An 11406-nucleotide genomic window follows, 5' to 3' on the forward strand; every position below is an offset into this window, starting at 1 on the left:
ATTGAGAGTATCTACATTATCCGGTCTTCTCGTGCATTTGTCTTAGAGGGACTTGAATTAGTGTCATTGTAAAGTTGCAATATTTGAGAAATCATGATTTGGAACGACCAACTTCTATTGCAATGGCTGAAAGGGTCATCCCTTTAGCCTTCATCTGGACAACCTCCTGTCACAGGCTTTCACTCAACTTAGAGCTGCCCGCCATCATGCAATCTCAGTGAAAATTAGAAGAATGCTGCCAGTCAAATGGGGTTTGTGTCATTTTGGAAGATTAGCAACAGGTGACTTGTTAGTATCTGTTAGTGTAATATAATTTTGACCAGGTGCCTGAATATCTCATTTAAGTTTTTTACACTGTGCTTCAGAAAAAATTAATTTATGAAATATGCTTAAAAGCTACCCTTCTACTCCTGTTAGGAAAACTTCAAATAGGACTAAGCAGTGACCTTGAAATCTAGAAAATTGAAGGTTGTTCTCTAATTGTGATCTCCACTGTACAACTATCACATTCTGACCAACTCAATCTGACTTCTGCCCACAGATGCTCAGCCCACAGAGGCTGAGACAGCCGTGTGGAACCAGGTTAGTGCTGTGCTGGAAGAGGCCCATGGGATACTGGCAGAGTTACAGTCTTACAATGGAGCAGGACAAGAAATAAGAGAGGTGGGGATATTTTTACATTTATTAGTTGTGCTTACCTTTGCAAAACCTGCTGCTACAATGCTAGATTGCTCTGAGTGGTTGCTTACTTATCCAAGTCAAAAACTGAGACCATCAAATTCTAAACTGCAACTACCAAACACTTTTGCCTGTTTTATCACCCTCCAGGCTAATTTTGTAAGCATGATTAGAAAAGTAACAGATCATGTCTTATCTAAATGCTGTATGATTTGATATATCATTTATGTATAGTACAATTTTTGTTGTGAATCAGTTTAAACTGGAAAATATTTTCCAAGTCACTAATGTAAAATTTGATAAATAGACATACTGTCAATACAATATGTCAGGGCAATAATTTACAATCTTTTTTTATTTTTTATATAATATACCATTCAAAGTTTTGGGGTCTGTCAGAATTGTTTTATTTATTTTTATTTTTTTAATACAAGTCTCTTTTTGTTCACTAAGCCTGAATTTCAAAAATCAAAAATAGATTAAAAACAGTAATATTGTGAATTATCATTACAATTCAAAATAATTGTTTTTACATTTTAATGTATTGTAAAATGTAATTTATTCCAGTGAAAGAAAATTTCACATGATTCTTTAGAAATAATTTTAATATGCTGATTCGGTGCTCAGGAAACATTGATTATTATCAATGTTGAAAACAGTTGTGCTGCTTAATATTTCTGTGGAAACCTTGATATATTTTTAAAGATTCTATTTCTATTTATATAAAGTTCAAAAGAACAGGATTTATTTGAAATAGAGATCATTTGTAACCTTATAAATGTCTTTACTTTCACTTTTGATCAATTTAATGCATGCTTGCAGAATAAAAGTATTAATTTCTTTCAAATATGTATGAAATGGTATTGTATTTTCCTCTTTTTTCCAATTCAGTGAATTCAAACACTGGGCTATTTGTACAACCCCCTAACTAGAGTAATAGTGTTGATTACCTTAGAACGAACCACTAATAATTATTCATTCTGAGCCAGGAACCATTTCATCAGTTATAAAGCACATAGGATTTGAATCATTCTGGTCCATAAACAGCAAATTTGCAAGAGTTATTCAGCTGCAAATGTTTCACAGCGCTGAATAAATCTCACAATGTCAATTTATTTAAAGTATATGAATGACCTTGAGTTTAAAGTCAGTGTAAATTTAGTTTTTTTTTTGACAGTTGTGTTCTCGCTCATCCTTCTCTCCAGGCGATTCAGAACCCCAATGACCTTCAGTTGCAGGAGAAGGCCTGGAATGCAGTCTGCCCCCTAGTGGCCAAGCTCAAGAGATTCTATGAATTTTCTCTCAGGCTAGGTAAGTGGGTGGCCGTTTTTTTCCAATTGTCTTTTTCTATAGTCAAGTAATGGGCCTTGCGTGCACGAGTCATCCAACGCACTGACCGTGTGTACAACGAGTGGTGCAAGCATCCGTTTCTGTCCTCCTCTGCAGCTGACCTCGTAAAGAGTTGGCATGGCAACCGCGGCAGCAGAGTGTAGAGGAGGCTGCGTTTCTGCCTCCCATGCTCGCTGACAATTCAGTATACTGTTTGCAAAAGTCGATCAGCTGCCTCTTTATTTCACAGCAGTGCTGACTAGTGAGAAACGCAGATCTCCAGCCAGACAGATAACATGCCGATAAGCTTTTCCCTGCCGAGGTATGGCATCACAGTGACTCATGAGAAAAAGAAGCCCCACCCTCTTCAACACATCCTGCTATCCCCAATATTTGGTCCTCAGCTCATAGAGTCAGATTTCTCGGTAGGCCTCCAGATAAAACATATCAGCTTCTTATTTATGGCTGTTACATATTTGATGAGAGGAAAGGATAGCTCCTCTGGAGACATGCTTAGGCATACTAATGACATGCAGACGTGGCTTAGCTTTGATGGTGTAGCTGTACGTCTTCTCATCGCCAAACAGGAAACAAATGCTAAGAGCTTTACACCAGTAAGAAATACAGCACAGACCAGTCCTACAGCATGGATTCACTCTCATAACTTTAATGCAGTTATAATATTGATGAAACTGCTTATGAAATCTCACTTGAATACTTGATTCAATAATGCCATTGAGTGGTCATATATTTTTATATAATGACTGTTAAACTGGATATTTCATCGTCATATATGACAATATACTGATGCTACTTTCATAGTGGTCATATATTGCAATATGGCCTAGGAGTACTTAATACTAATATTAATTGCAATATATATTCTATGGTGAGCATAAAATCTTTGGTAGATGGCTAGAAGCTCAGAAGTATCCAGTTAAAGCAAGAAAACCAAACATTGTGGCTAGAAATGATTCCATGGAAAAAGTAACTTGGCTGTGTATAATAATATTAATGATAATAATAATAACAATATAGAGATATAAGTATACAAAAATAATAAAGATAATATAGATATAAGAATAAGAATGGAGATAAGAATAATAAAGAAATAATACATGATTTAATTGTGTATTATTTTAAGCATGTATTATTGTTGTTGTTAATTACTATTATGCAAGGTGCATATATCTACAGTAGTGTAAACATTGTGAAATATTATAAAATGCCATTTATCCCTGTGACAGCAAAACAGAATTATCTTCAGTGTCACATGATTCTTCAGATATCATTTTAATATTCTAATTTGGTGCTCAAGAAATTTCTTATTATCATCAATTTTGTAAACAGTAGTGTCTATTAATATTGTTTATATTGAGTTAATTAAGTTAATATTGCAATAGTGTTCTTGTTGCTTTGTTGCTAACTGTTGTAAGAGATAATGAAGTAAATGATTTCACTTAAACTTAAATCAATATTTCACGTTCATATATTTATAAATTTGGTAAGCCACCATGTAATAACTAGGATAACGTCATCAGCTAGTCATTTTATTTCTTATTAATACATTAGTTTGGAGTTTGGTTATCAAATGACTTTTAAAAGCAACCAGAAACATGCATTCATTCATTATCATGGTCATATACTGCAGTTGGAAGTCATTAATGCTTGCATCAGCTGCGGCTTCCAGTGTTCTTCAGTATCCAGGCAACACTGACAGGATCACAGGTTCTTACGATAAATTGCAGCAATTACAAAAATACAAAAGAGAGGCGTCAGAGGTAAAAACAATGGTAACTGTTGTGCTGGTAACCATGGAGATCAAGTACACATATTGCAGAGCTGTGCTTTTGATACATTATGTTGGTATGCCGTGTGGATTACATTAGATTAAAGGCCAGAGGTGTGTGGGGGAAAACAGATGATAAAAGGCTTTGAAAAGCTTGAGGGACGACAACAGCATTCACAGTGAATGAATTTGAAAAGACAAATTGCTACAGAGAAGTGACTGTATAAACTGTAAGGGGCAATAAAATCTGTAATCAATATGTGTTTGCAGAGAACGCCCTGCGCAGTCTTTTGGAGGCCCTCACTAGCCCACCCTACGCTCCCATGCAGCATCTGGAGAGAGAGCAGGCCCTCGCCAAACAGTTTGCAGAGATCCTGCACTTCACGCTCAGCTTTGATGAGCTCAAGGTGAGCGATTCTCATACATTACTCACATTGAGTTCATGTGGCATTTTAGACCTACACTCAGTCAGACCTCTTCACACTGATGTTCTCAGAGAGTCACGTTGAGTAAAATGTCTAGATGATAAGAATATTAGCTGGTCTGTCTCTAAAGGAAATAATCTAGAGAATAATTCTTCACTGTCAGATGCAACATTTCTCTCACTGCTTGAAGTCAGTAGTACCCATAATAATTTTTATTGTAGATGCTTCTGACATTTTTAAATCCTGTCTTTTGTAGATGACAAATCCAGCCATACAGAATGATTTTAGTTACTATAGGAGGACCATCAGCAGGAATCGGCTGAACAACCAGCAGGTAAGTTCACAATCTGCTGAAATTGACATTACTACTTTGGTGTAGAGTTTCACAGACAGTACAAAGAAATGGCAAGTAACACATTGAATTAAACATACAATTCTGACACTGAAAAACTGAAATACAAACCCGATTCCAAAAAAGTTGGGACACTGTACAAATTGTGAGTAAAAAAGGAATGGAATAATTTACAAATCTCATAGACTTATATTTTATTCACAATAGAATATAGGTAACATATCAAATGTTGAAAGTGAGACATTTTGAAATGTCATGCCAAATATTGGCTCATTTTGGATTTCATGAGAGCTACACATTCCAAAAAAGTTGGGACAGGTAGCAATAAGAAGCCGGAAAAGTTAAATGTATATATAAGGAATAGCTGGAGGACCAATTTGCAGCTTATTAGGTCAATTGGCAACATGATTGGGTATAAAAAGAGCCTCTCAGAGTGGCAGTGTCTCTCAGAAGTCAAAGATGGGCAGAGGATCACCAATTCCCCCAATGCTGCGGCCAAAAATAGTGGAGCAATATCAGAAAGGAGTTTCTCAGAGAAAAATTGCATAGAGTTTGAAGTTATCATCATCTACAGTGCATAATATCATCCAAAGATTCAGAGAATCTGGAACAATCTGTGCGTAAGGGTCAAGGCCAGAAATCCATACTGGATGCCCGTTATCTTCAGGCCCTTAGACGGCACTGCGTCACATACAGGAATGCTACTGTAATGGAAATCACAACATGGGCTCAGGAATACTTCCAGAAAACATTGTCGGTGAACACAACCCACCGTGCCATTCGCCGTTGCCGGCTAAACCTCTACAGGTCAAAAAAGAAGCCATAACTAAAACATGATCCAGAAGCACAGGCGTTTTCTCTGGGCCAAGGCTAATTTAAAATGGACTGTGGCAAAGTGGAAAAATGTTCTGTGGCCAGACGAATCAAAATTTGAAGTTGTTTTTGGAAAAACTGGGACGCCATGTCACCCGGACTAAAGAGGACAAGGACAACCCAAGTTGTTATCGGCGCTCAGTTCAGAAGCTTGCATCTCTGATGGTATGGAGTTGCATGAGTGCGTGTGGCATGGGCAGCTTACACATCTGGAAAGGCACCATCAATGCTGAAAGGTATATCCAAGTTCTAGAACAACATATGCTCCCATCCAGACGTCGTCTCTTTCAGGGAAGACCTTGCATTTTCCAACATGACAATGCCAGACCACATACTGCATCAATTACAACATCATGGCTGCGTAGAAGAATGATCCGGGTACAGAAATGGCCAGCCTCCAGTCCAGATCTTTCACCTATAGAAAACATTTGGCACATTATAAAGAGGAAGATGCGACAAAGAAGATCTAAGACAGTTGAGCAACTAGAAGCCTGTATTAGACAGGAATGGGACGACATTCCTATTCCTAAACTTGATCAACTTGTCTACTCAGTCCCCAGACGTTTACAGACTGTTATAAAAAGAAGAGGGGATGTCACACAGTGGTAAACATGGCCTTGTCCCAACTTTTTTGAGATGTGTTGATGCCATGAAATTTAAAATCAACTTATTTTTCCCTTAAAATGATACATTTTCTCAGTTTAAACATTTTATATGTCATCTATGTTGTATTCTTTATAAAATATTGAAATTTAAAACTTCCCCATCATTGCATTCTGTTTTTATTCACAATTGTCCCAACTTTTTTGGAATCGGGTTTGTAGTATTTCTTGTAAAACATACTCCAATAATCGATTTACAACTTTGAAAAACTATTTTTTACAGTACAGGAGTATTCACTCTCATTCATTCATTCACAATTAAAGTTGGCCACTTCACTGGAATGACAAAACCTGTTAAGAATGTGAGTTCAAATGCAGAGAATTAAGCTCATGTGATCTGCCTCATGACACAGTTCTATAGTGCAATGCACCTAGTAGCAACCAGCACTTTAGGTTAGTCATTGTTAGCGTGAATGACCCAAAACGTAAAGATATAAAATTTCAAATCTGAATTGTCTGAGCAGAGAGTGCATTTGTATGGGGAGGTTAATGTGTGACTTAAGAAAAAGCCTAATCAACTGACACAACATTTACATTTGCATTACAGTTAGAAGCTGAGAATGAAGTGAATAACGAAATGGCCAATCGGATGTCGCTCTTCTATGCTGAAGCCACACCCATGCTCAAAACTCTGAGCAATGCCACGACTAAGTTTGTGTCAGAGGTAATTCATGATTTCACTGAATCTTCTGTAAATTCTGTAAAGGGATAGTTCGCCCAAAATAAAAATTGTTTTGATTTGTTTAATATAGGTATTTTTTCCCCAACCTTTTGCCTTAATGAATGTAGTAAGAACTTGTGTTTTCCTATGAAATGGAGAAAACAAATCTTGTTGCACTCTAGAGGCACTTACAGGTGTTAAAACCTATGCATGCATGTTGCAGAACAAGACTTTGCCAATTGAGGACACCACAGATTGTCTGAGCACTATGGCCTGTGTCTGCCGTGTCATGTTGGAGACTCCGTAAGTTCATCTGATTCAACGCCTTTTCAATAAAAGAATGTGATTTTGAACATCTATTCATGTCAATTATCCAGAAGAGATTAAATTTAGCTTGAAGTGACCACTATTTCCTGTCCAAAGGGAGTACCGGTGCCGTTTTACTAACACAGACACCATGCTGTTCTGCATGCGTGTGATGGTGGGCGTCATCATCCTTTATGACCATGTTCATCCAGTGGGTGCCTTTGCCAAGACCTCCAAGATTGATGTAAGAACACTTTATTGATTTTTGGACCTAAAAAGTATTTGGACACTTCATCCTCACCTACAATATGTGTCTCTGCATAATGTAACAAAATATCAAACCCCAAATGTCATCTAGTTTAATAGAGAAAGAGAAGGACATTTTCCTAGCAAAACATTTCACAATAATAGTTACATTGTACTGTTTAAAATAAAATATCTAGACACTTTCTGGATGTCAGTGGATCACATGCACAGTTAATATGATCAACTGTGTGAATTTGGAAGAAATCATGTAATACAGTACATCCACCATGAGACTAGTTGGTTTATAGTAACTGCAAAATGGCTTGTAAAAGTGAAGCTAGCATCATTGGTTTGCATGTCTCTTCATTTGATAGTATCTAATGCAATGAAATTCATACACTTAAGTGTGGCTAAATTGTCTACAGGCAGATACAACTGCTGCATGTTTTTGATAATATTATATGACTGAACTGCTATCTTAAAGGCACAGGTCACCCCAAAATGATTTACTCAGCCTTATGTTGTTAAAAACCTGTAAAGTTTACTTCAGTAGGTGTCCAAACCCAGTCCCTGAGGGTCGGTGTCCTGCAGAGTTTAGCTCCAACCCTAATTAAACACACAATTAAGGTCTTACTAGAAACTTCCAGACAGGTGTGTTGAGGAAAGTTGGAGCTAAACTCTGCAGGACATCGGCCCTCCAGGAACGAGTTTGGAGACCCCTGCTTTATTTTTTTCTGCAAAATTTAAAAGATGTTAGGCAGATTATCCATTCTTTTCCATATAATGAAAATGTTTGGGGACTGCTTAAGCGTAGGTGGCATCTCTTATGCTTACCAAGGCTGCATTTATTTGATCACGAATACAGTAACATTACTGTAAAGAGTAAAAAATTAAATAAAGAATTTGTAAAATGTAATGTATTTCTGTGATTCAAAGCTGAATTTTCAGCATCATTACTCCAGTCTTCTGTGTCACATGATCCTTCAGAAATCATTCTAATATGATGATTTTCTGCTCATTTAATATTGGTGATCCATTATTAAAAAATGTTCTTATTATTATCAATGTTGAAAACAGTTTTTGCTGCTCAATTTACATTTTCAAGATTCTTTGGTGAATAAAGTTCAATGAACAGTATTTATTTGAAATATCCTTTCTAAGATCATAAATGTTTTTACGGCCACATGTTTCTTAAGCATCAAATCATCATATTAAAATGATTGCTGAAGGATCATGAGACACTGAAGACTGGAGTAATGACGCTGAAAATTCAGCTTTGCATCACAGGAATAAATTACATTTTAAAATATATTTGATCAAATACATGCAGCTTTGGTGAACATAAGGGACTTTCATAAACATAAGGGAATTTCACTCAGTTCCTCACACAAAAGCTATTGTATTGCTTAGGATAACAGGTCATGTGGACTACTTTTATGGTGTTTGTGTGTCATATGGGGGCCTATTTGTTAATTTTATGGAAAAAATCAGCCTGGATAATTCTTCCTACACACGTTTTGGTACTTCTAAATCTGCAGCAGCGCTAGAGGGGTTTGTGGTTATTCATTTTGGGTGTGTGGGTGGGCGTCCATGATCATAGTCAGGGGTGAGGGACAGAGAGCGGTGACCTTTCTTTTAAAGCTGCTTTTTTGCATGCATGTGTGTTTTGTGCAGATGAAGGGCTGCATCAAGGTGTTGAAAGAGCAGCCTTCAAACAGCGTAGAGGGACTGCTGAACGCACTGAGGTGAGTGTGCAGTAAATCACTTCCCAACTGTACGTGGATAAAAAACAAAATGTGCCGCACAGTGCATGACCTGAAAGCTTGCGTTCTTTCTTTCATCCAGGTATACAACAAGACATTTAAATGATGACAGCACCTCTAAACAAATCAGGGCCCTTCTTCAATGAGAGCAGGAGGAGAGTGAAAAAGAGCGACCGTAGAGAAAGAGACTGTCAGAGAACATACGAGGGTGGCTGGCAAACCTCTGAAACCTGCTTGTTTACAAGAGCAAAATGCAACTTGATCTCAAATTAAATAAGATATTCTAGAAAAGAGAAAGGAATATGAAAAAAAATAATATATAAATATATATATAGAGATTGTTGATGGTTCATCATCGTGTGTCATTTTATAAAAGCAGGAAAAATAGAGATATATATATGTATATTAAAATTCAAAAATCAAACAAAACTACCCGATACAAATACAAAGGTCTTACAAAAACATATTAAACTTTTAGGAATCGAATTCAAACACGATAGGTAAAACCATCAACAAAATGCTTCATATTCCAAGTTACGTCTGAGAGTATTTTTGCACACTTGAAAAGGATTCCCACTTCACAGGAAAGACTTTAATGTGGCTTGAAACCATGAATAGTTCAGATCCATTTTCATGCGTTTAGACTTGATTTGTAACGTCTTTGCCTCATTATCCTCGATATGCTTCATCCAATGCATTCTGGGAATCGTGGGTTTCCTGATAAAACTGCAGTCCATGGCATTTTCTCTTTGGCACAAAGTCTGTTACAGAATAAATGTAAAGATCACATCCTTGAGACACATCTTGACAGAAATTAAATGCGTACTATAACCATCCAGCTGTATATATTTGGAAAGCACAGGATAGTTTTGTAAAGAAATGAAGCGTTTTGTTAGACTTCTTCACTAGTGCTGTACAGCAATACTCTACACCAAGGTGACAACGGTGAACACAATCATTTGAAATGCCTTCATACCAATGTAATAGACGGTGGATAATGCTAACAGCTTGTCTGTGGAGGTTAAAGGCCAGGTGTACATATCATGAGACAAACAATACTTTAAATAGCTTGATTTTTTTTTTTTTTTTTGCTCTTGTAAAGTTTGGATGCTAAACAGAGCGAATAAGCCATGAAACTGACATAAAGTCATAAAATTCAGACGCAAACACACATTCTGCCCTGTGCCATAGCTGCTTCCCGTACCACTGCGTCTCATTCAGTGTCCAGACGGAGCAACATATTACAAACATCATCTGTAGAAAGCGAGAAACAAACAAACCAAATCAGACCATTGTGAAAGACAACACAGCGATGTGGATTTGCTTTCCTCTGTATCCAAAAGCAAATCATTGCCAAATGAGAATGCAACATTGCCTTTTAGATAAATAGAAATGATGCACTGTGTGACGTTCGAGTGATTCGTTTTGTCATGAACACAATCTAAAACTTGAGATACATTATATACACTCAGAAAACAACAGACTTGAAGCTGTAAAACACGGTGTAAATAAGAGGATTTTTCTTGTGTAATCTTTATGAGGCCTAAACAAATGTTCAGTATAGATGTGAAAAAGATGTGGGTTGAAAAACAAAAGAATGAATCAAAAAGATTACAGTGACAAACGCAGTGCTGTACTTTGGGTGTCTCTCGCCATTCGTCAAACTTGATTTCTATATGGAGTTCTGTTGAAAAACAAAAGCTCTATGAATATATAGATGGCATGCTGTAAAAGTTCAGACAAGACTGTAAATACGGTGTTTTTATTCATTTTTAATTGTTCGGTGAATCTGAATTGGGTATGTGTTGTCTCTAAGAAAAACCATGCGTTTTGGCTTGGACCACTGGACTTGCCGTAGACATTTGTTCCAGATCATCAACTTCATATCAGCGGGGAATTCAAACAGGGCAGGGAGGAGGGTGGGGGTGGGGATGTCCATTTGCTTGTTATTTTGTACATTTTGTGCAAGAAATAAACTTGTCATTTACTACATTCAACTTGGCGTTTTGTCATTTAATTAAGCTGCTCTCTCAGACCATTTTTCTCATAAAAGTTGATTTTACCTTCAGCATCAAATGAAGCACAATGTATTTCTAAGGATGAAGGATGTCAGTCTTCTGGATAATGAAGCACTGACTCGCACTGGCTGAATGAGCTGCTGTCCATGGTGCTGTTTTCTCAACACGCATCAATAAAGAGAATCACTGCTAAGACAGTCTAGAGAAGGTATTGTTTTCCCCTTGGACTAAAACTAGAATGTCACTATTTTGGCAGAAGTAAGTGTTTAAGTAATGTGAGAGTACTTTGGTTCCCCAAGGTCTT

At 37.0% G+C, this 11406-nt stretch overlaps 1 protein-coding gene across 7 annotated transcripts in view; it reads left to right on the forward strand.

Moving 5' to 3' along the window:
- Positions 1–11081, forward strand: part of LOC109101733 (CYFIP-related Rac1 interactor A-like) — a 30768-nt gene extending 19687 nt beyond the window's left edge. For 6 of the 7 annotated variants that reach the window (XM_042776811.1, XM_042776812.1, XM_042776816.1 and 3 more), the window contains 9 exons: positions 542–663; positions 1884–1989; positions 4067–4203; positions 4478–4555; positions 6656–6772; positions 6993–7072; positions 7193–7319; positions 8996–9066; positions 9167–11081. In XM_042776811.1, the coding sequence (XP_042632745.1) occupies positions 542–663; positions 1884–1989; positions 4067–4203; positions 4478–4555; positions 6656–6772; positions 6993–7072; positions 7193–7319; positions 8996–9066; positions 9167–9230 (902 nt within the window). In that variant the 3' untranslated portion in view covers positions 9231–11081. Of the gene's footprint in view, positions 1–541; positions 664–1883; positions 1990–4066; positions 4204–4477; positions 4556–6655; positions 6773–6992; positions 7073–7192; positions 7320–8995; positions 9071–9166 lie in introns of those variants that run through there. The other variant, XM_042776818.1, reaches the window with a different exon arrangement.
- The last annotated feature ends 325 nt before the right edge of the window (positions 11082–11406 follow it).

This window comes from Cyprinus carpio, chromosome A19, assembly GCF_018340385.1.
Source record: "Cyprinus carpio isolate SPL01 chromosome A19, ASM1834038v1, whole genome shotgun sequence".
Taxonomy (NCBI): domain Eukaryota; kingdom Metazoa; phylum Chordata; class Actinopteri; order Cypriniformes; family Cyprinidae; genus Cyprinus; species Cyprinus carpio.